Source organism: Nelusetta ayraudi, unplaced genomic scaffold (assembly GCF_046127955.1).
Source record: "Nelusetta ayraudi isolate G7.1 ecotype Tasmania unplaced genomic scaffold, CSIRO-AGI_Nayr_v1 ptg000114l, whole genome shotgun sequence".
NCBI lineage: Eukaryota > Metazoa > Chordata > Actinopteri > Tetraodontiformes > Monacanthidae > Nelusetta > Nelusetta ayraudi.
In genome coordinates, this window is record NW_027466164.1 from 692694 (window position 1) to 720053 (window position 27360).

A 27360-nucleotide genomic window follows, 5' to 3' on the forward strand; every position below is an offset into this window, starting at 1 on the left:
GAACTACCCTGTGACCCCAGGCGGTGGGTCTTTTTCATGATTGTCTTTTTTCCAAATGAGGGAGCCACTAGGAACCACAGAGTGACACTTGCATCAACCCGTAATTTTTAGAAAACATCCGCCTGAGTTCAGAAGAACCAAAAATAAAACACTTGATGTGAAGAGTTTTTATCTGAACTCAAATCCTTTTTCAACCAAACCCCACAGGTTCCAGTTAGTTCTGATAACACTTCCTACTGCAAAACGGTCCCCGAGTTGTGTGAACTTGTCTCGCCAACTCTTCACTGAGCCGGATCTTGCGCTCCCGGTGGAGGATAAAAAAAAAAATTAAAACTAAAACAAAGCGTTTGTTTTCTAGCAAAAAGTCACTTCAACCTTGGAATGCTGCACGTTTCCAAAAATACAACCTCAATAACAAGAATAAAAGCCGTGAGAGCAGTGCTCCTGCTGTCCAAGCCCGCTCTTGGAAGCGAACGTTCAGGGAAACAGCCGGCGTGCGCTCAAAATAAAGGCCCGGCCCCTTTTTTCGATGAGTCACACCGTCGACCAGGAAAGTGAAGCTGCCAGACGGTCGTTTCAAGAGGACTTTTCTCAGCAAGAAAGGTCCAGTGTGTAAAATTTGGCCTGATTTACAGTTTTTATATCTTTAAAAGCTTCTATACTGCCCATAAATAAATTAGTATATTTGCGCAGGACGATAAAATTAATTTGGTTTTTACACCCTTAGAATGGCTCTTATTAATGTATAAGAATATACATATAGCAAGGGTCTTGCTCCCAGCTAGCTGCCCTCTTGCGCTGCCATTTTTCTAAGGAAGCCTGTGTGGACCATTTTGCTTGCCTAACAAAGCATTTCATATTTGAGGTTGTGTTCCTAAATAAACCAACGAAGAAGAAGCTGGACGTGGTATCCAGGTTTGTGTGCGCGGGGCACTATAGTTCACTGGCAAGATTGCGAGAGGGAGGATGAGCGAAAGAGCGCTGCAATCTAAAACATGACCTCTTGATGTCGCTGTTTCTTCCCAAAATCTCCAAATACACACTGTACCTTGAAGGCGCCTCGCTGCTCCTCCTTCCTCCTTGATGGTAAATGGTAAATGGACTGCACTTACATGGTGCTTTCTAGCACCTTCACGGTTCTCCAAAGCGCTTTACAAAACCTCTCATTCACCCATTCACACGCACATTTATACACCAGTGGGTGATATCAATGAAGAATGCGACTCTTTATTGATCCCCGAAGCCAAACGCACTCAAGGATTTGTTTTGTGGAAAACCCCGGCCGTGCTAAGCTAACCCTCCCCGCTTCCGTCTCTCCCCCCGCCACAGTGGACCTGTTGGGCATGCCGACGGCCTGCGAGGTGTTTGAGCAGCACAGCCTCAAGCAGAACGAGCAGCTGTTGGACATTGCCCAGCTGGCCGCCTGCCTCACCAGCCTGTACCAGCGGCTGGAGCAGGGCCACTCGCACCTGGTTAACGTGGCACTGTGTGTCGACATGTGCCTCAACTGGCTGCTCAACGTCTATGACACGTACGTACGGGCACGCACGAACGCCGAGCTAAGCTAGCACGCGCAAGCACGCTTTTGGAAGTTTCTTCGTTTTTGTTTGTTTTTTTCTTAAATGTCTGGCTGTCGTCTTTCAGCGGCCGTACCGGGAAGATCCGGACCCTGTCGTTTAAAACTGGCATTATTTCACTTTGCAAGGCCCACTTGGAGGATAAGTACAGATGTAAGATGCACACACACACACACACACACACACACACACACACACACACACACACACACACACACACTCAGTCAAAGTTCAGATACTTCTACTGGCTGGTTTACAAGTTTCATTCCAGCGTTAAACCTTTTTTAAGAGAAAGCATAAATTTCTCCCAAACTTTGACTCATCAACAACTTCTAATGAGAGGTTTTTGTTTGTTTGTTTGTTTGATTGTTTTCTGAAACCGTGGCCGAGTGTGTGATTCCAAGCTTCACGCGAAGCAAATTCACTCAGTGCCACGTTTGGAAGCAGTCTAAAAGAAACCCGCTTTCCTCTCATGTCTATCCAAGGAAGATTTCCCAGTGTTTCAAAGAGGGAAAGGGGGAAAAAAAGCAAGATTTTCTGCTTTTTTGTCTCCCAGAGGAACTACATCTTGTACCAGGAACTTGAACCAGAACCATGAAATTGAGCACCACATGCGTTCTGGCGGGGGAAAAAAAAGAAAACCTACAGGAACTCCTGAGTCTTCTAACCACTTTCAAAAAACACTTAACAGGCCAGTGGTTGAATCGTTTCACATGGCTTAGTGCTAGTGCAACGTGCATTTTGTGCGTCGCCCCCTGCTGTCTTTATTCAGGCTTTCACAATAAAGTGTAAAGTCGCAGAAACAACAAGTTAAACTTATTGAATTTGTTGTCGGAAAAATTTGCTTGGCAAAGTTTCTAAGTGCACTTGAGCTCCACGAGCAAAGTCCCCAGTTAGCGCCTCACACGGGGCACAAATATACAGAGAGGCGCTCGCAAGATTATTTGAGTTGCATCCAGATGATATTTGCTCACAATGGTCGTGCATCGCTTGTCAACAACTAGCAAAGTTTCTTTTTAGTGGCTGGCACTGATTTATGTCCACTTATTGAACAGCGACTTTTGCAATTTCCAAACAATATACCAAAATTGTTTCACACTTAATATGCAACACCAACTCCTGGCTCAGACCTAAAGACAGACAGAGAGCTAAAACATAATCCGCCCACCTTTCTGCTTCTTGCTAATTGTGTGTCTCCGCTGTGCCTCCGACTCCCCCTCCGACTCCCCCCGCCTGCCCCCCCAGTCTTGTTCAGACAGGTTGCCAGCGCGACAGGCTTCTGCGACCAGCGCCGCCTGGGCCTTCTCCTCCACGACTCCATCCAGATCCCCCGTCAGCTCGGCGAGGTCGCCTCCTTCGGCGGCTCCAACATCGAGCCCTCCGTCCGCAGCTGCTTCCAGTTCGTAAGTCGCTAGCGCTCGCCAGAAAACGTTTTTGAGCGGCGAAATTGCATTTGAATGAAGACGACTCGCTTAAGCGAGCATCAGAATGGGGAAGAAAAAATGTTAGGGGAAAATGGTTCAACGTAATGTTGTTTATTAATGTTTGCCAAACTAATATTGTCACAGATGCTAACTGAAATTAAAATGCTGAGCATCTCTTTGGCAGTGAGCAGGATGGACATGACCAGGGATCATTGATTCGTCGGCTTGAATTGTTCAAAAATAATGATTCAATTATAATTTTGAATCCAAGATTTGTTTCCTTCATTTTGGTATGGCTAACCATTGTTATTTTTTTATTGTTATTGTTATTGTTATTTTTTATTATTATTGTTATTATTGTTGTTATTATTATATACCAGGATACTACTAATACTAATACTTTTTACACATCCTTTTGCTTTCATACTGCTCAGTTGTCTTGTGTGCTAGTATAATACAAGCAACTTGACTTTTCTATCTGTTAAAAATGACAACATTTAGATGATGAAAAGTTTGTCAAGATGTTGAGAACGTTGCATCATTCACATATTTCGGGATAATATGATGGACATCTCTGGCGTCAAGGCTTGTGATGCGTCAGGGAAAACGGTTTATTCATTATGGGAAACAACTGCTTTGCCAATCGGAGCTTTGAAGATATAAAACTCGAGCAACATCCAAGAATCGGATGGAAATCCAGCAAAGAAGGCTGGAAACAGAGAGTGCATGCGTGCACACACACGTCTTTACGTGCACGAGGGAAGGAATGAATGACAACCGGCATGGAATCTCCAAAATGCCGCTTGCGTAGATGTCACCGGAACGGAATTTTTATGGGCGAAGGAGAACAACGGCCATAAGAAATAAAAAATAAAAAACATAATCTCGCAAACAAATAGGGTGGAATAAACAAGGCATCTTCCTTCGCACCGGCGCGTCAAGATGATGGAGTGCGTGACAGCGCCGGGAGGCGAGGAGGAGGAGGAGAGTTGCCAGCATCGGAGATCAGCCGTCCTTTTGTGCTACTGTGTGTGTGTGTGTCTGTGCGCGAGCAAAACACTCGAGCCACAAAACAAGCCGCAAATCCAGCCGAGGCTCCCAGTAATTGCGCTCTGACAGGATTATCCCTGATCTCCAAAAGATGATCCAGCATTTTCATGTCTAAAGTCCCTACTTTGGACACCAAATTGAGCTCCTCTTCCTCACCGCCCCCTCCACCCTAAAGTATTCACCAAGTAAAAAAAAAAAAATCATTGTCATGTGCTCAACAAAAGGACCACTGATTGACCAGCGCGGCAGCGCTTAGCTTTAGCTTAGCAACCGAGTGCGGAAGCTGCAGATTTCGTCGCACGACGGAAGGGTTTATGGGACTATAAGACAAAGACGGTCAACATTGAAAGAGTAACTTAAAGTTCCCTCGTATTGAAATGCTTTTTATTGTTAGTAGTAATTGCTACGGCACCGTCAGCTAGCCGCTAACAACTTAAGAAAAAATTATTTCAAGAGAAGAAAGGTCGGAATCGTCAAATATTTGCTTCAACTCGGCAAAATAATTTTTAGCCGGTGTTTACATGGTGTTGAAGTGCTAGCACTTATCTCACTTTATTAAGTTATTTTTGCACAAAAGCAAACCTGTGTTCATAGCAATCAATACTATATATTTATATGTGTACATATATATACACATATATATAAATAAATATATATATATGTGTATATATATGTGTGTGTATATATATATATATATATATATATATATATATATATATATATATATATATATATATATATATATATATATATATATATATATATATATACATAGATACTGTAGTCCAATATACTACGAGAGCTTCTTTGATGACCGCTAAGTCGCTTTACAATGGCAGTCCCGGCTGGGAGCTGTTAGCTTTAGCATCTGTGACTTTACCTTTAGACACAGTTTTTGAACTTGACATCAATCATTTAGCCATCAAAGGTGCAACATTCACTCGTCCCGCAATGAAAGACAAGTAAACTACAAACCAGCCTTCAAGCTTAACATTAGCTTCATTAGGCCTCTAAATACTTGCAATGGCGACAGCTGTCATTCCAGCGAGGCGGAACTCGCAGGCTGTGTTTGTTTCCGCCGTCACCCTCAGAAATCCTGCGCCAGCCGTGAGTGACGGGAGCCGACGGTGCGATCGCTGTTCGCCATGTTGTTGCGGCGGCGCGGAAAGCTCGACAGGCGTAGCGGCCTGTTTTTTTTTTTTGGCGAGATAATCAGACCCCCCCGACCCCCCCACCCTACCCCGTCTCTCGGGGGGGGGATCACAATCAGCAGGTGTCGCCTCCCGTCTTGCACGCTTTGTTGCGTGATTTTATCGAAGACGCCTTGACTGACGGGGGGGGGCGCTAATACACACCTTGACGTGCAAGTTGTCAACCTTGGTGGTAGGGTGTGTGTGTGTGTGGGGGGGGGTTCTCTGGTTCTCTCTCGCTGTCTTTTTCTGTTTCGCCGTATTTGCGACGGTTCCGCCGCCTTGATTTGTTCGCACCTCGGAGCGTCGCTAACCCGTTCCGTTCCAGACGCCTCTCCCGTGTCTGCTGCTGCTGCTGCTGCTGCTGCTGCTGCTCATCCCAAACTGTGGGGGGGCGCCACCCCACGCCCCTAACCCCACCCCATTTCATTTTGTTTTCTTAAATCTTCGACCGAAACGAAACGGGAGCGGCAGCGCCGCCCTCGCCCTCGCCCTCGCCCTCGCCCTCGCCCTCGCCCTCGCCCTCGCCCTCGCCAGCCATTTCGCTCGATTTGCCTCATTCACCGCCGTGCACGCCAGCAGGTGGGCGAACCTAATCTCATCTGGTCTCTCAACTGGATACAGCAGGGTTTGATTCCAGCTGCGTCCTCGAAAGGGACGACCCGACCCCCCCCACCCCACCCCGCTGATGGGAACATGCACAGATTAATCTATAACGTTGCCCTGAGATTAATCCTCCTTCGCCGTGCGTCGTTTTGAGCCGGGTATTTGCGTTCGTAAAACGTTTCAATTTGTCTCGAAGGTCGGACGAAAAAAAAGAAAAAAACCCCGCGTGAGCTGGACGGATTAATGCATAGGTGTCAAAATCTGGCCCACGGGCCAAATTATCCCAGAATGCTCTGCTGGTATTTTGTTCATTGAAGGATTATTATTCCTTTATTGGTTGATTGTTATTTTGTTTTTGTATGAATGAAAAGGTCCCTGTTAAAGTTTAAATCAGAAGATGATTTTTTATTTACATTTTATTTATTTTGATGATTTTTTTTTCATTTGAAATTCAATTTTGCACGTGTGCAATATGAATTGTTTTTTATTAAGCTGCAAAACTAGTTTGTGTCCGCTGGAGGAAGATTTTTTCAATAAATATCAATGTTGGCCCGAGATTTTGTCCAAGTTTTACATTTTGGCCCCACTGTGTGTTTTAGTTTGACACCTCTGGGTTAATGCATATTTGACGGTCCGCGAGAGCCCTCGGGGCTTCGCAGCGCCATGTTTTATGAAACGTTTCCAGGTGCGAAAGTGTTGCCTTCGTTGGAAAAACACAAGAGTCTATTTTACATTTCGTGAACACATTTTTGAAATGAAACCTCTCTAGACTTCATGTATGTTACATTTTGAATTATTTATCTTTAAGACAACGTCTTTTGGGGGTTTTTTTTTCGATGAAGTGTATTACACAACAAAATGACATTATAGGCCGAGTCGTGCACTTTAAACCGCTCCCTCCTCATCTTATTTCTTTTGTTTTATGGGGTTTTTTTTGTGTGTTTTCCTCTTGCAGGCCAACAACAAACCGGAGCTGGAGGCTGCCATGTTCCTGGACTGGATGCGTCTGGAGCCGCAGTCCATGGTGTGGCTGCCCGTCCTGCACCGCGTGGCCGCCGCCGAGACGGCCAAGCACCAGGCCAAGTGCAACATCTGCAAGGAGTGTCCCATCATCGGCTTCAGGTCTAGCCGGAGCGTTCCGTTCCTCGTCTCATTACGCAGGCAGCAATAAAACAGCAAATTAATTTCATTTTCAATTAGGCCCAGGCGGCGGCGATGGCGGCGGCGCCGGCATGCGACAGCTTCTGCGCTCGCGGGGCTCTTGTGAAGAACCATCAATGTTTAATCTATAGCGCGTATCGGCCGCCCGTTTGCCTCATGATCTCCTAAATAACTCAGCACCACACACGTGCACTCCAAGAAGTAAAAAACATTTCCCTTTTTGGATGACTACATAAATATGTATACATATATGTATGTATGTTTTTGTGCATGTACATACACACACATGTATACATATGTATGTATATATATATAATATATATATATATACATATATATATATGTGTGTGTGTGTGTGTGTGTGTGTATATATATATATACATATATATGTGTGTGTGTGTATGTATGTATATATTTATACAGTACATATGTACATATACACACACACTACCAGTCAAAAGTGCATTTGTTTTTTTATCTTTACAACTTTGCACACTGCAGATAGATACTGAAGACATCAAATATATGAGCCACAGAAAAACAGGTTAAATAACTCTAAATATGCTTTTTATGAAAGGTGGCTATTTTAAAAAAATTTAAAAATACTTAAAAATAAAACCTGTTTGAGCCATTTTACACTTTAATTGTTTCCTACATAGTTCCATGTGTGTTCATACATAGTTTTGATGCCTTCAGTGAGAAACTGCAATGTCAATAGTCATGAGAATGGAAGAAAAGACATTAAATTCATACGGTGAGTCCAAACGGTTGACTGGTCGTGTATAGATTGTAATGGATCCGATCCCTTTTATTGTCTGTTCATTAAATTACTTATTCTCTCAGTATTCCTGCATCAGCATCTTCGCTCTTTTCCACAACAAGATATACAGTATATATCATTTATTAACGCTGAAATAGTCTAAATAAGCGCAGGCTGACGAGTCGCGGACCGCTTTATCTTTAAGACATTTGTGCCTCTCTCAAAAAAAAAACATTTTTTGATGCTTATTTTGTTATTCATTAATTTTTTTCCCCCATTAAAATCACATCAGCTTCATCCGTATCGTCAGGGCGGTTGCTGCTGTCGCCTCCGCCCACCAAACCTGGGCCTTTGTTTAGCCGCCGCCACATTTTAAATTTCATTTGGTCAGAAGCGGATGAGAGTGTTCACCCTATGCTGGTGTGTGTCTTCAGTTGCAACCTATATGTGAGGCTGAGTCGCAGGAGGTGCGCCTGCTTTGTTGTCGGCGGGCCTCCTCTTTCACGAGGGCAGCGGTGATAAATGTTCATGAAGAGTCCCGAAGGCCGGAGTATAAACTTCCCATTCAGTTACAGGCCGGGGAGAATTTTAACTACTGGCTGCCGGTGACAAAACATAGCCGTAAATTTTCCCCCTTTTATTGATTCTCAACCTCCCTTCTTCTCCTCCACCTCTTCCTCCTTCCCCTTCCCCTCCCCTCCCTTTGATTTGCGCAGGTATCGAAGTCTGAAGCATTTCAACTATGACATTTGCCAAAGCTGCTTCTTCTCCGGCCGCGTTGCCAAGGGTCACAAGATGCAGTACCCCATGGTGGAGTACTGCACTCCGGTACGAGTCTTACTCCTCTTCCACCGTGTTTTTTTCCTTCCCTGGAGAATGTTGAGCAGGATTGTCTGCGTTCTTTGAGGTCCTGTGTGTAAAATTTGGCTTGATTTATGATTTTGTACTGGTAAAAGCTTAACATACTGCCCATAGATACGTTCATAAAAATATATACTCGCAGTACAACAGAAGTAATTTGGTTTTCCTACCCTTAAAACGGTTCTCTGATATATGTATATTTACATATACTGTATATATGTGTGTGTGTGTATGAATGTGTATATACACATTCTGTATACATATATGTATGTGTATATATATACACACACACACACACACACACATATATATATGTATATTTTGAAGAATTTAAATATAAAACATGAGTTATTTTACACTTTCACTGTTTCCGCCCATAATTCCATGTATGTTCACACGTAGTCTTGATGCCTTCTGTGAGAAAACTGCAATATCAATAATCATGAGAATGAAAGAAAAGACATTCAATTCATAGGGTGAGTCCAAACGGTTGACTGGTCGCGTGTGTACTATATGTATTTCCTCACTGATCTCCCTCTCTTTGTCTGGCAGACCACATCGGGGGAGGACGTGCGCGACTTCGCCAAGGTGCTGAAGAATAAGTTCAGGACCAAGCGCTACTTCGCCAAACACCCGCGCATGGGCTACCTGCCCGTCCAGACCATCCTGGAGGGAGACAACATGGAAACGTGAGGCGCGCACGCACACATACACATGCACACGCACACACACACACACACACAGGGGCGGGCAAACTCCTGCTGACTGACCTTCTACAAAGGACACAAGTGGAGTTTAATCATTAGCCAGTTGCTTGTTAACTTCCCTGAGCACTTACCTAACTCCACCCATGTAGTGTGTTTTTTGTGTTGTTTGCTTTGAAGTTTTGCTTTTCGCAGCTAAACAAAAATGAGAAAAAATCTCACCCTTTGCCTGATGTGTTCTTAAAGGTCCAGTGTGCAAAATTGGGCCTGATTTATGATTTTCATATTGGTAAAAGCTTCATATACTGCCAAAAAACACTTAATAATGTTATTAAAAGTGGATACTCGCAGTACAAAGAAAGTCATTTGGTTTTCCTACCCTTTGAACGGTTCTTATTTATATATAAGAATATGCACAGTTCAAGGCTCTTGCTCCCAGTTAGCTGCCTGCCATCTTGCATCGCCTTATTTCTAAGGAAGCCTGGTGTGGACAATCCAGGTCGCCTGACAGCAGGTTCCATGTTCAGGGAGAACACTCGCGTCCTCTAATAAACCAACAAAGAAGAAGGTGGACGAGGTATCCAGATTACTTGTACACGCAGGCTACCGTAGTTCACCGGCAAGCTCAGGAGGGAGAGCGATGGCCCGCTTCAAATAAACACTCACTTTTTTTGGGGGGAGTGCGGCTTTCGAGCACATGGTGTAAATTTTGCGGGGTTTTTTTTTTTTTTTATGCTGCATCCCAGCATGCATTGCTGCGCAGTGTCCCTTCTTGCCCACTTCCTCCATCTCCCTGTCTCACGTTCTTTCTTTTTTTGTCTTTCTTTTGTCTTGCAGTCCTGTCACTCTGATCAACTTCTGGCCTGTTGACCATGCGTGAGTACCTGCCTACACCACACACACACATGCACACACACACACACACACACACACACACACAAGGTTTATGATTGCATTTCATTGACAGCCCAGTCTGTCTGGTAAAAACAAAGGCAAAATGGAAAAGCAATGAAAATGAAAAAATGTAAAAGAAATTTTTTTTTTTTTTCATAGTTCTACAATGACAAAAGGGATAAACAATGACAAAATTTACCTTCATATATCGATATTTTTTCATTTATACTTTTATCCATTCATCTCTCTATCTATTAGGGGCTGAGCCCTTATGCCAGGGTGACGCCCAATTGTGTTTTTTATTTATTCATCTTTCTATTTATTTTTTTTATTCATTCTTTCATTTGTTCCTCTTCATATTTACAAATTTATTTTTCGTTTTTTTTTTTTGAACTGAGTAATTTTTTAAATTTTGGCTGTCCTCCACGGTCACGGCGAGACTTTTTCTTTTTGCGTTTTTTGTCCTTTATGAAGTCGAACCATCGACCAACTTTCCGACGGGTCCATGGAGACGAGATCTCGCTGGGTGCGGCTCCATCAGACGCCACCTCGGCTAGAAAAGCAGCAGCCGTGGTGAAATAATCTGGGATCAGGGGTGGGAGAACAGAGGCCATACACACACACACACACACACACACAGACAACCACTGCCCTCAGATCGTCACAGAGAAGCCACAACGCGGCCAGCAAAGTGACTTTCGTGTTTTCAGCTCCTCCGTCTTGAAAGGAGGCGACTCGGAGACACCAAGGTGCCCTTGTAAAGAAAAGTTTGCAGGGTTTATTTTTTTCTTTTTATGTTTTATTTTTCAACATCCGAGCGTTTTTTTTTCCCATTTATTTATTTCTTATTCAGTATTCTTATTTATTTTTTCCCTCTGACTCCTGTCGACAGAACAGCAAGCGGATTGTAAGCGGCTCTCGTTGACGAGGCTCGTTGTTTCTCACTCCTTCCTCATGTTCTCTCTCTCTCTCTCTCTCTCTCTCCCTCTCTCTCTCTCTCTCTCTCTCTCTCTCTCTCTCTCTCGCTCCCCCACACAGGCCTGGATCGTCCCCCCAGCTCTCCCACGACGACACACACACCCGGATTGAGCACTACGCAAACCGGTAATACACCCACCTGCACGCACCAGCAGGACCCAGTGTATATATATATATATACTGTATATACTGTTCATATATATATATATACGTACAGTACATATATATATATATATATATACATACATACATACATACATACATACACATACAGATATATATATGTACATATGTATGTATACACTATTAGTGTTGTTAAAAATATCAATATATCGATATTTTTTTCGATACTGAAAACTAAAAACGATACGATATGACTTCTCCGTAGTATCAATATATCGGTACTACATCGAGGCGACGTGCAGCACCGCTAACACACACACAAACACAAACGCTCCGAGCGCTCCCTCCGCTCTCCCTCCCTGCGAGGCAGGAAAGGAGGGAAATTGCGTCGCGAAGACGGGCAATCTCCCCCCCCACTTCCCCCCCGTCGACGAAACTCGAAATTTCCACGGGACTTCAGTGCAACCTCCCCCCCCCCGCCCGCGCCCCACTTCAGCCCGATCTGCGGCCGCCCCGCCCCCCTCCTGCCCCTTGGAACTTTCGCAGTGGCTAGCATCGAAAATCAATATTTTTCCAAATATCGTATTGAAGTCTGAAATCCAGTATCGTGACAACACTAATATATATGTATATGTATGTACATATATCCATTCATATATATATACATATATATATATATATATATATATATATATATATATATATATATATATATATATATATATATATATATATGTATATATATATGTATATATATATATGTATATATGTATATGTATATATGTATATATATATGTGTATATATGTATATATATGTATATATGTATATATATGTATATATGTATATATATATGTATATATATATATATATGTATATATGTATGTATATATGTATGTATATATGTATGTATATATATATATATATATATATATATATATATATGTATATATATATATACACATAGCACAGGAAGGGTTACTTTTGCAATAAAAATACACACACACACACACACACACACACACACACACACACACACTCGCATTGCCTCGCTGGCCAAATATAATTCCACGAGCCAGAGTTTGACACCTGAGCCTTGAGACAACAAGGCTGCTGCCAGATGAGCAGATCATCATCCCTCTGGTGTACGGCGACGCTGAAGTCTTTTTTGCTTATGTATTTACCACCCTGCCCCCCCAATCACCCACCTTGTGGAATCAGTGAGCCTGCAGTGAGAGTGAGGCCAGTGCCTCTGGAGAGAGAGAGAGAGAGAGAGAGAGAGAGAGAGAGAGAGAGAGAGAGAGAGAGAGAGAGAGAGAGAGAGAGAGAGAGAGAGAGAGAGAGAGAGAAGGACGTCGATATTCCCAGTCGCTCAGAACAGCCAACTGGGCCAAAACCAACCACAATGTGGCTGCCGCTCTCCGAGTTCACAGCCACCCCCGATGCTGGAGGGGGGGTCAATGGGACAACGAGTCAATCAAGCGGCCGATCAATCGCTCATTGAATCAGTCCGCCGCCGCCCCTCGGTGGAGTCAGCGGGAAGTGCCAGACTCAGTCTGACATATTGATCCCAACCCCCCCCCCCCCCACTAGTGACTGTCTCTGCATTTACTGTCGCCTCAGACTCCTACACTCAGCCTATATATATATATATATATATATATATATGTATATATATATATCAATATACACGTCTGTGTCTGTATTTATGTATATACAGTATTTGTATATATTTGTGTGTGTGTATGTATGTACATACATATATACATCTATACACTGTATGTCTGTATATATATATATATATATATATGTATATATATATATATATAATACATATATATTCACACGTATACATGTATATACACACACACACATACATATATATATATATACATATATATACAGTATATATATATATATATATATATACATATATTTATTTATTTATTTATTTATCTATTTTTTGCATACATACACGGGCATCGATTCCTGTTGGGCGGTCAGAGGGCCGCTGCCAACCATCTGCTCAAACAATTTTCGCTTTTGACGCCCTGAAACATTTGTTCTTTTATTTTATTTATTTTATTTTTTTATTTGGTTTTGTCTTTGAGCCAAAGCACCAGCATTCTGACAGAGTGGCGATAACAGCCGACAATTTAAGGCTTTGGTTGTTGTTTTATTGTAGGTTATTTTGTTTCCTCTTTAGACTTTGGTACTAAAAGATCTGTTTGGAGGAAAATTTAGCCGGGAGGTGCGTTTACAAGGCTGGAATTAATGGCCAGAGATAATATCTTTGTTTTCTTCAAAGGATTAGTGCAAATCTCTTTTTGTTTTGTTTTTTTTGCCTCCCCACCGAAATAAGTCTTTTGGTTTTGTTTTGAAAGTAAAACTTTAAACCCTCATATCAATGGCTGAAAATCATCGAGGGCTGCTTTACTGGTGAATCGTGAATTTTTCGAGAGCCACAGTGATTTCTTGCTAGCATTAGCATGCAGTTATCTTAGGTCACGGCGCTGAAATCCAAAACACATATAGGTCTAGCTCCATCAGTCTGTGTGTGTCGAAAAAGATTATTGCAATTCAAAATTGCTGGGTTTAGATTTTGCTCATTCATTTTATTTCTTAATCTAATAGAGCTAACGCTAGCATGCTATGTGTTGCTGAAGTTTCCCTTTGGGAACAATCAAACTAAAGGCGCTCATGCCTGCTTGGCTTTCTACTTTCCTGTATACTTCCCACGATAGGCTGAGCTGATGAGCTAACCCTAACTTAATGACGCGAGCTGCATTTCCATTACAGTTTTTTGCAAAATGACAGCGATATTTTTAAAATTTTGACAAAGTACAATTGTGATTTGCAGGTGTTTTGCGCAATGCTAGGGGTCATGGAAATGCAGCTATTGACGCAGACATAAGAATGTTATAAATAACCTGTTAGCCACTCAGCTCCAGCTGCTGATTTCAGCCTCAATCGTGCGGTTCAACGCCCTACGCTTAGCATTACCACAGAAACACGGCCAAAACAAAAAAACATTTCTCTCTCAAATTGTTCCAGTGTCTCTGTTGCTCGCTGATCTACACATTTAGCATAGCAAAGCATTTTCAGCCAGCAGCATGTAGCTATTAGGCTAACACACAACATCGACAAACATCATCAAACTTTATCGCTCTGCCCCATTTTACACTCCACTGTTTACTTTACACCGTTTACACTTTCATAAGGACGAAATGTGTATTATATAGCATCATTAGCTTAGCGCAAGTGGTCAGACACCCCTGCCCCTCTTCAGCCACCCCCCCCCCATCGATGGCATCAGTTTAGAGGCCGTTAAACAAGTGGGCCGTGTAAAATTTAAGAGTGAATCTTGGCGTGGAGTGTGTGGAGTGTGAGCCGCCCGCCCGCCTCTTTTTACAAGAGGAGGCTCTCAAGGATGAGCGAGAGCCCACTCTTATAAAAAAAAAACAACAACACAAGAAGACGGTGGTGATGGTACAGTCTGAGGGGACGACATTTTTTTGTGTTGTGCGCGTAACCAAATTTAGATTGGTTACTTGTTACCAATCTTTGCAGGAGGCCTAGAATAACCTTTACAATATTTCATGGATCTAAGCAGTGTGCGATATACAGGGGGGCCTGGGGGGGGCGGGGGTTGGGTCGGACCCCCGGACCCCCCTCCCCCGATGAAAGTCTTAAAGCTAAATTTTCAGGGGGGCCTCCTCACATACAACAAAATCGTATCTTATCATCACACATTTTCACTAAAATGTCTCTTAAGATCATAAAAGCTTTAAATATTCTTCCATTCTTCAGTGTACGAAACAGGAACCGTACATGCTTTCATGTCAGTCTCCGAAAATACCAGAAAAGTCTCCAATGAACCTTTGACGAAAAAAAGTTGCCAGATTCAGTCTTGAAGGTCGGCATGTTGGCATCGCTGTCACTCAGGTACACTGAAAGCACGACGCGATAAGGCACTTTATTGCTCTTTGTGTTTGAAGCTCAGGCTAAAGTATTGCACTTTTGCCACAGAGAGATGTGACATTTGAATATGCGTATAGACACTATAAATAATATATACGTTAATGACCATATTCTATGATACCGTATATTAACGTTAAGTATTATACACACTAATACCATATGTCACAATATATTACAGTACAATTTTGCAGTGTACATATAAACACCAAGTTGTACACTATTACCGTATTATTTCAAGTATTGTAAGCTCTGTATAAACGCTGTAAATATTATGCAAAACTATATTATTATACTATAGTTTTTTTTTTTACGCACTGGATGCAACTCCCGCAGAAAGAGAAATTGTGAAATATATTTCAGTCTTTTATGATTTTTAAAGACATTTTAGTGACCATTAGTGACAATCACATATCTCTCTTTTTTTTTTTTTTTTTTCTTTTTTTTTAGCTATTTGAAAAAAATCTGAGGCGACCCCCTTAAAATTTAGCTTTGAGGCTCTCAGGGGGTCTCGTGGGTTCATCCTTTGTATTTCCCACAGTGATGACGATGATTCCCACCTGCCGACGCTTCCCCACAAACAAAGACACCGGCCGTCTGCTAACTGCTAGCGTGCTAAAAGCGTGTGGTGTTTGCGACTGACTGACTCTGTTTCTCCCTCCCTCCCCCCCCTCCTGCAGGTTAGCAGAAATGGAGAACCGTAACGGCTCTTATCTGAATGACAGTATCTCACCCAATGAGAGCATGTGAGGAACGCTTCTTTTTTTTTCTGTTTCTTTTATCGTTTTTTTTTATTTTTTTATTTTTTTTCTTTCATTCCCTCTTGAGTTTGTCTCGTCTTTTCCCTCTTTTTTTTCGTTTTTGGTTTCACTCACCCCATCGGCACCCTTGGTTGCACATGTGTGTATATGTGTGTGTGTGTGTGTGTGTGTGAAGCGGCTCCACCCCTACTCGCGTCTCCATTGGCTGCCGGTGGCTCTTCCTCCTCGCACACGCACTCACAACCAAAAATCAGCCCGCGCAAAAAAAATCATAATGTCATGCAAAATTATTCACACCCGGCCGATATTGCTCGGGCATTATTCGCCAGCAAGCTCCCCCCCCCCCCTCCCCCGAAGGGAAGACCTGTCCTCTGGGTGATTGTAATTGGGATCGCGGCGCTCCGCTGCGGAGCTAATTAAGAGAGAATTCCCGGAATTCCCGTCGCAACGAGCCTTCATGTGGATGTGTTTAGTATTTATCTGTTTTCAAGTTTTCGTGGAGTTTGCGTCGCTTTCTGTGATTAAAAAGAGAAAGGGGGTGGGGGGGGGGGAGTGCTGCGGCAGCAGCGTGAACAGATGTTTAATTATTTCCGACAGGAAGTGTTTTTTAAGGACGGAGAGAGGAACAGAGCGCTTCATCCAGGGAGCAGGAAGTTACTAATTAAGCTTCTTTCTTTTTTATTATTATTATTATTATTGCATAATTCATTTTGTTTGGCGGCAACCAATCAGAGACCAGGAGGGAATTTTCCTTATGGGAGTTTCTGCTTTTTAATTCACAGTGCGTCTAAATCAGGAGGGCGTCAAACTCACACAGTGGGGCCCAGAATGTGAAACTTGGGTAAAGTCTCAGGGTAAAATCTCCCTCCTGATGACAGAACAGTGAACCCTTTTTTTTAAATGAACCCAAACAAGTTCAGCTTCAACACCCAATGTGGAACACGCAAAGCTTAATACTACACAATGAATAACTCCATATTGCACACATGCAAAATAAAGTTTCAAATTAAAAATCAAACATCAAAAGAAATAAAAATGTAAATAAAGTTCACGTGGCTCTTCTTTATCTGCAGCCTTCCTGTTTCGATTTCAACAGTCCCCTTTTTCCAAGTGCTGATAATACATTTTTAAAAAAACAACAACAATTAACCAATTACGTAGCATTAAGTATATCCTTCAACTGAACGTCCTGTCCTGACTGAGGTGCCAGAAGACCTGCAGAGCACTCTGGGATTTCTAGTGTTAGCGCTACATGTGTTGTATGATACAAATAAAATAAGCAACAACCTGATACAAAAGCCGGTGCGAAGAGCCGCGCTCCTCTCTCTGCCCCTCCCCTCTGTTCGATTCTTCTTCTTCTGTGGTGCCGTCCTGACTCCTCTGCCACCCAGAACTCATTCACTTGCTGATTTTTCTTTCTTTTTTTTCTCCATCCTTGTGTGTGTGTGTGTCTCTCTGTGCGGGCGCGCATGTGTGTGTGTGTGCGCATATGAATGCCTATCGTGTGTGTGTGTGTGTGTGTGTGTGTGCGTGCGTGCGTGCCTGCGTGCGTGCGTGTTTGCTTGCAGCGATGACGAGCACATGTTGATCCAGCACTACTGCCAGTCTCTGAACCAAGGCTCTCCTCTCAGCCAGCCCCGCAGCCCCGCCCAGATCCTCATCTCCATGGAGACGGAGGAGAAGGGAGAGCTGGAGAGGGTTCTCAACGACCTGGAGCAGGAGAACAGGTCAGTGGGCGGGGCTAAAACGCCAGACCAACCCAACAACCAAAAGCAAAGTTGCAACAAAATCACTGTCTTTGAAGCATCACGGTGTTTAGATCTTTATTGAAACCACTCTGAAAACATTGATGAAATACAGCTTTTATGACTGACGGACTATTAACATTCCTGCCACACTGTCACTTTTTAAGCATTGCCTTATATTTATTAAAATGTCTTTACTGACTTAACTGACTTTATGACTTGTAGCTCCTTGAGATCTTTCTTTTTTAAAATAGGGTGCAATTTAGCTCAAAACTGCAATTTCGCTTTAACTACTTGTCGTGCGATGACGATAAAGGTAAAGGTGATTCTATTATATTGATATCATTTCTTCAAGTTCAGCTTAATGGTCGTTTCAGCTTTAATCATGTCGCTCAATGCATTAGCGTAGCATTTTTCTCAAAGCTAAAGCTAGCACGCTCCATTTTTGGATTTGCTGTCAGCAATAGCACACAGCTGGCTAACATCTGGCTTGATCAGTTTGATAAAGTGTTGATGATCGCTGTTCAAAATTGTCGGTTAATATTTGCTGTATGCTAATGCTAACAAAAAATATCACAGTAGCTCCTCCAAGAAATTCAGGATTTACAAGTTTTCTAATCATTTATGTTTTTTTTTGTTAACATTAGCATACGGCAAATGGAAGCAGCTGGTGTTGCCAACTGTTATTCAGAAAAATAAAGGAGGCCTCCCTCCCGCAGTGGTCGGGGCCATGACCATCACAGGCCAGTGGCTCGCCAGTAGTGGGAAATCATAACTCAAAAGTCTATGGTTCACATAGTTTGAACTGCTTTGTGAGCAATAGACATGAGAAATAAACTGAATGTTTAAATTGTATTGATTTTTTTTTTTTTTTTTTTTTTAAACACATCTTTACACAACAATCAATAAAGTGCAGTGTGGATGGCTTTTTTAAGGGCCGGTTGGCAACTCTATTTTAACTGCCCCCACCCCCCCTCCCCCCCACCTTCTCGCCACAGGAAGCTGCAGTCTGAGTACGAGCGGCTGAAGAAGGCCCACGACAGGAAGGGCCTGTCGCCGCTGCCGTCGCCGCCGGAGCTGCTGCCGGCGTCGCCGCAGAGCACCCGCGACGCCGAGCTCATCGCCGAGGCCAAGCTGCTGCGGCAGCACAAGGGGCGGCTGGAGGCGCGCATGCAGATCCTGGAGGACCACAACAAGCAGCTGGAGTCGCAGCTGCACCGGCTCAGGCAGCTGCTGGAGCAGGTGGGGGAAGGGCCGTCGGGGGGTATGGCGGGGGGGTGACGGCGCTCCGTCACCGATAGTCGTCCCCTCGGAAACACGTTGGTGTTAGAGTAGCATTTAGCTCTCAACCAGGGGAGGGCAAACTTTTTGACTGGTGGGGCCACAGTGGGTTCTAAAAATGTGACGAGAGGGGGGGCCGGAGCAGCAGCAGATGGATGGATGGATGGAGTGTTTTGGTGAGCCACCTCATAGGAGGAAAAAAACTATTTGCAGTTTTGTAGTTTGGCCATGTTTGGCCTAGAACCACCACCACTGGCGGGGGGGGGGGGGCTTTTGACCCCATAGACTTGCATGGCATTAGGGTTTAGCGATAAGGCGGGATTTAGGGTTACGGTTTCGGGGGTTCCTCATGGGCTAGAAGCCCCACATTTGACGTGGCTGTGTCTCGAGGGATCCCGATGAACCTGCAAGTGGCCCCATGTCTCTAGGACAAAGTTGACTTCTGACCCCATAGACTTGAAATGGCATTATGTCAATTGAAAATGAACCAAAGCAAAGTTGCAACCAAACCAGTGTCTTTGAAGCCCCACGATATCTAGCTCTTTATTGAAATGACTTTGAAAACATGCATGAAATACAGCTATTTTATGACTGACTATTAATATCATTTCTTCAACCTTCAGCAGGCCAGATTAAAAAGCTTAGTGGGCCGCATATGGCCCCCAGGCCGTAGTTTGAGTACACAGCAACGAATTACAGTTACCATCCAACTAGAGTGCATAGCAGTGAATTAAATACAAATGTACAGTATATACACATTATAAAGTGTGTGTGTGTGTATTTATGTATATAAACATAGTGCAAATGAATAGTTTAACTGTTGTACATCTGCCCCTCCTCACTTCTCCCTTCCCGTAAAGCTGCTGATTTAACATGAATGTGTGTGTGTGTGTGCGTGTGTGCGTGTGTGCGTGCGTGTCAGACGGACTCCAAGGTGAACGGCACGGCTCTGTCCTCCCCCTCCACCTCCTCCCAGCGCTCCGACTCCTCCCTGCCAGCGCTGCGCGTGGCCGCTAGCCAGACCACCGACACAATGGGTGAGCACACACACACACACACACACACACACACACACACTTGCATCCCTTCATTTACATACAGCCTATAAATAGACACCGGAGTCTTATTCCACTGTTAAACAGCGAGTGTGTGTTTGTGTGTGTTTACAAAGCTCTTCTCTTCCTGCCTGTCTGTCTGTCTGTCTGTCTGTCTCAGGGGACGATGAGCTGTCCAGCCCTTCCCAAGATGCATCTGGGCTGGAGGAAGTGATGGAGCAGCTCAACAACTCCTTCCCGCACAGCCAGGGTGCGTTAAGCCGCTCACTCACCACAGTTTCACCTCATTTCTTTCCCGCGATATTTTCTTCTTCTTCTTCTTCTTCTTCTTCTTCTCCTTCTTCTTCTTCTTCTTCAGAGGACCAATTAGCATGTGGCTAATTAGCAATTTGCAATGTAGCCGACTCTGTTTTACCACCTAGGCTGTGTCTCAATTCAGGGTCTGCATCCTACGCTCCAAATGCGCCCTCCAAATGCGCCCTACTTTTAGCCCATTCCAAGGATGCACCGTTACTATCCTTCACGTCTTTTTGTATCCCAGGATGCTTTGCGTGCTGCTGCAAAGCATCCTGGGATCCTGGGAAGTCGGCTGAAATTAGCGCCATCTACTGGTAAAGACACTTTGTATAAATTTAAATATTGAAGTTTCAATAAAGTATCCTGTTTTTAACGTAGGGTTTTTACTTATTTGAACATCCAACGCCATCGTTAGATGGCGAACCAATGGTTAGCTTGATGCTATGAAAACGTCACTTCCGGGGTTGGCCAGCAGGAGGGAACGGCGGCGACGCAACCAGGAAATACGCAGAAGTAGACCGTCCCGTGTGGTTACCGGGGAGGCGGGGTTTGTAGTTCTTCTCGGCCGGGTCTATACAGAAACATCTGTACTTTCTGCTTCTTGCGTTGGAAAAACACGCTGGTTACTTTGGTGTTGAAAGATACAAATACTGCTCTCGCTGTTATTCATTTTATTATTTACAATAGTTCAGGGGTGTCAAACTTAAATACACAGTGAGGCCAAAATGTAACACTCGGACAAAGTCTCAGTCCAACATTGATATTTATTGAAAATAAATCTTCCTCCAGATAGAACAGTGAACCTTTTCATATTTACTTATTTTGACATTTTCTCCTATTTCTTGATGGAAATTTTAACTCTAATTTGTCAAACTGAAAAAAGGAAAAACAAATAACTACAAAAGGGCATTTGGATTATTAACGTCCAAGTCCAAGTTATGGAAAAGCCACACACACGGTTCATATTTCCAAACAAACTTCAAACTTCCGACTTGATCCCAACTTTTGTGCGTTCCGGCTCTTTGGTCGGGGGTTGCTGAAGAGTGAAAGCAGCTGGAGCGGAAACCGCGCTAGCGGCGGCGCTGCTAACCATAATTAGCCCACAAAGCTACTGCGCCGCTCTAACAAGTGCACTCTGCGGCTTTGCTACTTTCAATGTATTTCTTTCTCAACTGCAGCACGGCCAAATTGTAATCAGGAATAGTGACGACCAATGAGCCATTCTTGGAAGTTTACACTTTTAATATCAATAAAAACCTGTGTTGTTTTTCTACATTTTTATTTTTCTCTGCGCTGATAACTCAACAGTGACCCCCAAAGCTGAGGTCTCTCTGAAATATGATCCACTTCTGTTAAACTGCACAACAGCAGAGTTCAAATAGCTCTGCTTCAAGCAAAAACTATACCATTGCTGTCAAACATTGGCCCGCAAGGCCAGATTTGGCCCCGCAGTGTCATTACATGTGGCCCGCAAGGCCAATACAAAATCACTGCCGGCCCGCTGGTATTATTCAGCACCTGTAGCGCCAACACTACAAATCTTTTTTGTTGTCCAAATTTTGGCGCATCAATCGGGACAGGACGTTCATTGAAGGAAATTATTCGGACTTATTGTCAGTTTATTTTTACACGTATTAACAGCCTGTGGAAAAAAAGTGACTGCTGACATTTAAATCAGAAGGCTGCAAATAAAGAGCCATAGAATTTGTACCGACATTTTATTGACTTTAAGGAGTTTTTAAAATTTGAAGTTTGATTTTGCGTGTGTGAAATATGTTAATAATAAGTTATTTATTCTATCGTATGAAGCTTTGCTTGTTCCCACATTTAGGTTGAAGCCAAACCTGTTTGGGTCCAAAAAGGTTCACTGCCCTGTCTGGAGGAAGATTTCTCCAGTAAATGTTGGACCGAGACTTTGCCCAAGTTTCACATTTTGGCCCCACTGTGTTTGAGATCCTTGGTCGCAGCAAAAGCACGTTGCTGCCCTCCACTGGTCGCCAACAGTACTTTTGTTTTCCTCCCTCTGACGTTTCCTCGCTGATAATTTTTTTTAAATTATTATTTCTTCAAATTTTATTGACCTTGTGGTCGTTAGGAAGCAAAATTGAAGCCACAATTAAAATGCTGTTAATCCAGCGGCACTGCGGTGACACTTCCCAGAGACGCAAGACGTCGCAGAACACGTTTTTTTTTTAAGAAAATCGAATTTTCAAAATTTATAGCCACGGTATCACCTCCTTCCTTCACTCTCTGACAAGTTTCCACTCCTCTTCCTCCTCCTCCTCCTCCACCGCCCCTCCCCTCCCTCTTTTCTCTCTGCCGACAACACTGACTTTGGTATTTCTCCTCTTTCCTTTCCTCTTCCCCCTCTTCTCGGCGAGCCAGGAGGGCGACGGGGACACCCGTGAGAGGTCAGAGGTCAGTGGCTCCACATAGTCACCACTGTGCACTGGCCACATGAAGCGCTCCTTGCACTGCTGCTACTATTGCACTGACCAGAAGTCTCAGAACAGGGAGTCCAGTAGAGGGAGGCAAAGGATGAGCATTGGAATGCCTTTATTGATCCCACATTGGGGAAATTTACATGGCTTACAACAACATGTACTGTAATAGAGAAGGGGGAAAAAAAAAATGAATTCAAAAGAAATGAAATAAACTCCTTACAGAGTAAGAAAGGAAGGAAAAATCAACTATTTACATCTATATGGACAGTTATATCTTTTTCTTGTACAAATGATTTACGTTACATTGAAAATATAAATAAGTGTATTATTGAACCTGAAAAAAAAACAAAGTACCCTGGAGCACTTCAGCTAGCTAGCTGCTACGCTAACGGGATTGCGCAAATGCTTTGGGGCATTATGTAAGTATTATGTAGACAACTGTAAATAATCCAACTGTTCATAAGATGTAAATAAGTTGTTTTTCCCTTTCTTACTCTTTATTTAATTTTTTTATGTGATTTCCTATTTATATAATTTTCCTTCTCTTTGCACTTTATTGTCAGTGCAATTATGCAAATCTCCCGAATGTGGGACTAATAAAGGTGTTTTGTTCTTTTATATTGTACTTAGAATAAACCCCAGGCACTGCAAAATTCTCAAAGTGTTAACAATTGAAAGGCAGAGCTTCGCCATTTAGAACGCGCTGCAAGTTAGCATCTCCTGCGCCACCATCAGGCTATTAGCTCACCAAGCTAAACTAACAACGAAAACAAACGTTGCTCAATTAATCTCTTTTAACCACTACTGCCACGCTAACATTAGCATTAGCTTCCCTCCTATTTGGATCACGCCGCAAGTTAGCATCTCCTATGCTACCATCAGGCTATTAGCTCACGAAGCCAAACTAACAACTGACAAACGCTGCTCAATTTCTCCCTTTTACTCAATGAATCCCTTTTAACCACCGCCACCACGCTAACATTAGCATTAGCTCCCTCCCCATTTGGAACGCACGCAAGTTAGTATCTCTTGTGCCACCATCAGTTTATTAGCACACAGAGCTCAACTAGCAAACACTGCTCAATTTATCCCTCGTAACCACCACCGCCGCTGCCGCCACGCTAGCATGAGCATGGCTAGCATTTTATTCTCTCTCACTCCTTCTCTCTCTCTCTCTCTCTCTCTCTCTCTCTCCCACTCTCTCACTCAGGCCCGAGCGTCGGCAGTCTGTTCCACATGGCTGACGACCTGGGCCGAGCTGTGGAGTCGCTGGTCAGCGTGATGACGGAGGAGCGCAGCGCCGAGCAGCACCACGCCAACCTGCCCTTCTGACCTTCTGACCTTCTCTTCCTCCTCACCCTCCTCCCCCTCCCTCCCCACCTGTCGCATGCTTTTCTAGTCAGAACAACTGGATCGGAGAGAGAGAGCGAGAGAGAAAAAAAAACACAGTTTACAAAGAGAATATTATATATAGCGTCTATTTTTGTGAGAGCGACGACCAGTTACGGGAGAAAAACTGAAGAAGAAAAAATTATGTGGGGGGGGAGGGAGGGGGAGATCATTATAACTTGTAGATTTAAGTAGTTTCTTAAGAAATCAAAAAAAAAAGAAAAGAAAACGTCCCTGAAGTTGTTTTATTATAATTGTTATTAACAGAGGCTGGTTTTTAAACTTCTATGCAATTGTATAAATCCGGATTAGGGTTTTTGGGAGGGGGAGGGGGGGGGGGCGAGGGTAAGCGACGACGAGATACAAATAATTCTGTGCAGTGCGTGGGGAGTGTTTTGCCATCTCTTTGTATCCAGGGGGCGACGGTTGGAGCATTTCACACGTTTGTATGGAGAGAAAATCAAAGGGAGGGAGAGATTGATTGTAACCATCAGGCTGCTTTCTGATGTGTTTCTATGAGCAGCGTCACACTACTGTCAAGGCAATGCAGGCATCCTGGATCTTTACAGTACAGTGTGTTTACGTGTGTGCGTGTGTTTATGTGTGTGTGTGTGTGTGTGTGTGTGTGTGTGTGTGTGTGTGTGTGTGTGTGCTGCTTTTTTTTATTTGGCCGTCGGCAAACGAAATGTTGCAATCTTGTTCCCCCCCCGTCCATTAATTCGTCCATCACTCTTTTTTTTTTTTTTTTTTTTTTCCCCACAAACGCCTCCGTTGCGGAAGTTTAATCCCAGTTTTTCTGTTTGTTTTTTTTTGTGCTGCGTGCTACTGGAGGGCCTCACTGAGAATTGAACCAGCAACTGTAGTCTACAAAAGGTGGACACTGTCGGAAATAATTGGCAATATTGCTTGAGCTGGTGATTCAATGTATTAATTTGCTCATTAAAATGACTCGTTCTATATATATATATTTATATATATATATATATATATATATATATATATATATATATATATATATATACATATATATATATATATATATATATATATATCCACTATGATTTAAAAACGACAAATAGCAATAAGTCTTCCCTTAACTATACACGTGCGGCATGGGGGAGTCGTCATGTTTTAAAGGTCCCACATCCACCCTGAGGATCCAGTCTTTATTTCTCTGCCCAGACTCAGTAGAGCCACCTGCTGTCAAATATTTCAACCCCCCCCAAAAAAAACAACTTGATTTTTTTTTTCCCCCAGTGAAAAAAAGAAATTATTTGGCTCTCACTTTGTGCGAAAAATGGTTGCTTTTGTTGTGACATCACAAAGGGACGGTTTCTGAGTTTTTGTGATTTTCCTTCTCAAGAGGTAAAGGATGGACTTTTGTCATTTCTGCTGAGGGAATAGAAATTATTATACATATATACGCGTGTGTGTGTGTGTGTAATACCGACAAAACAACATCAGGGAAGATGATTATCGATAACCTTTTTTCTTTCCATCCTTATTGTTTGATTGCAATTAACACGATATGATTGGATGAGAGAAAACTGAATGCGTACAGGAAGTTCAGGAAGCACACATGAAGACGCATCGTCAACGCTTCCTGTTTGCAGTAGTTTCCCTCCTCGGAGTGACATCACAGCACAAGGCGACCAAACGGTGGAGCCCCGCGTGGGCCTCGAACCCAAGGCCCCTCAGTTAAGCTCACGTCCACGTCATTCAGTTTGGGCCTCGACGTGCTCGCACAGCTGGTAGCGTTGCAAGCTCGCCACCCGCTTTTGTGTGACGCTGCGACGAAGGAGCCCTGGGAGAATGTCGCTTTCTGAACACTGCGGAGGTCACACGGGGTCGGGGGTTTCTCCTGTGATACCAGCGCTACCTCACAACCGGTCGTGCAGCCCGGAGGCCACATCGCTACTGGACTCGGTCACACATTGTTGACCTGGATGAACTGCGATGGATTCCCGAAGGCGGTGCTTCTCAACCGTTGGGAGTCTCAGGACCCACAATTATTCCACAGCGCTCAAATTTATCCCACAGAAATGAAAACGGCTGGCCCACCTTCTGTCAATCCGATTTAAAAATATATATTTACGTATTTTAAAAATCTTTTTTTTTTTTTTTTAAATATATTTTAAAGAAACCTGGCCACGAAGTCGTGACCCGATCAAAACGGCTTCACGACCCACTTTTAGGTCCCATACCACCAGTTGAGAAACGCCGCCCCGTAGCGAACACTCTCTGTCCATCTCAGAATTGCGCCGTAGGAGTTTGCGACTGAATGTTTTGGCTTCTCGCGAGGCTCAGCCTCTTGCCAGTGAGTCAGTGCTCTACTGCCCCCTACTGGTTGTTTTCTGCGCAGAGGAAATGCGCTGGTCAGAAGCAGAGGCACGGATTTTTCTTTTTTTGGTTTTTACATTGTTTTTGTTTTGTTTTGTTTGTTTGTTTGTGCTGTGTGAGGTGTTAGCATTTAAGCATGTGCGACTACATGAGCTCCATCCTGACTCCATGTCAAAAAATGTTTGAGATTTTCATTGTTGCATCGTTTATTTTGTTCCAATAACGCATCAATACTTCACAACATATCAGATTCCACCAAATATATGCCTTACTACTGTATTATAAAAAATGCTTTACTGTATATCAATAAAGCACGCCGTTATGTTGAGTTGAATCGTCTCGTTTTTTTTTAAATTCTTTGTTGTCCACGTCTTCATACGATGGGAGGGTCAATAAATCATGTTGAAGAAAAAGATAAACATTTATTGAGTTGCTTTTGTTATTGTTCTTGCAAGAATGTACCGTGTAATTATCAAAGAATGAATTGCTGAAATAGCAAAAAAAACAAAACAAAAACAAAAACAAACAAAAACGTGTTAATCGGTCCAGTTTGATTGACCCAATTTTTAACGTGTACAGTTTTGCCCTTTTTCACCACACGGGGGCAGTGAAACCTCATAAATGATTACTCCGACAAACGTTTGACGAAATAATATTTTTAAACGCAGCTCATAGTGAAATTTTAACGTGATTTGAGAGAGTTAAATGTTATCGCACACTTCGTGGAATAATATAAATTAGAAA

General features: G+C 43.2%; 1 protein-coding gene across 9 annotated transcripts in view; it reads left to right on the forward strand.

Moving 5' to 3' along the window:
* The window catches only part of dmd (dystrophin), a 281446-nt gene extending 254502 nt beyond the window's left edge, over nt 1–26944 (forward strand). For 5 of the 9 annotated variants that reach the window (XM_076049401.1, XM_076049402.1, XM_076049404.1 and 2 more), the window contains 15 exons: nt 1330–1531; nt 1645–1730; nt 2823–2980; nt 6803–6969; nt 8485–8596; nt 9182–9318; nt 10171–10209; nt 11266–11331; nt 15985–16050; nt 17634–17792; nt 18809–19052; nt 20014–20128; nt 20307–20396; nt 24098–25399; nt 25534–26944. In XM_076049401.1, coding sequence (XP_075905516.1) covers nt 1330–1531; nt 1645–1730; nt 2823–2980; nt 6803–6969; nt 8485–8596; nt 9182–9318; nt 10171–10209; nt 11266–11331; nt 15985–16050; nt 17634–17792; nt 18809–19052; nt 20014–20128; nt 20307–20396; nt 24098–24219 — 1763 coding nt within the window. In that variant the 3' untranslated portion in view covers nt 24220–25399; nt 25534–26944. Of the gene's footprint in view, nt 1–1329; nt 1532–1644; nt 1731–2822; nt 2981–6802; nt 6970–8484; nt 8597–9181; nt 9319–10170; nt 10210–11265; nt 11332–15984; nt 16051–17633; nt 17793–18808; nt 19053–20013; nt 20129–20306; nt 20397–22828; nt 22862–24097; nt 25400–25533 lie in introns of those variants that run through there. The other 4 variants (XM_076049406.1, XM_076049410.1, XM_076049405.1 and 1 more) reach the window with 3 other exon arrangements.
* The last annotated feature ends 416 nt before the right edge of the window (nt 26945–27360 follow it).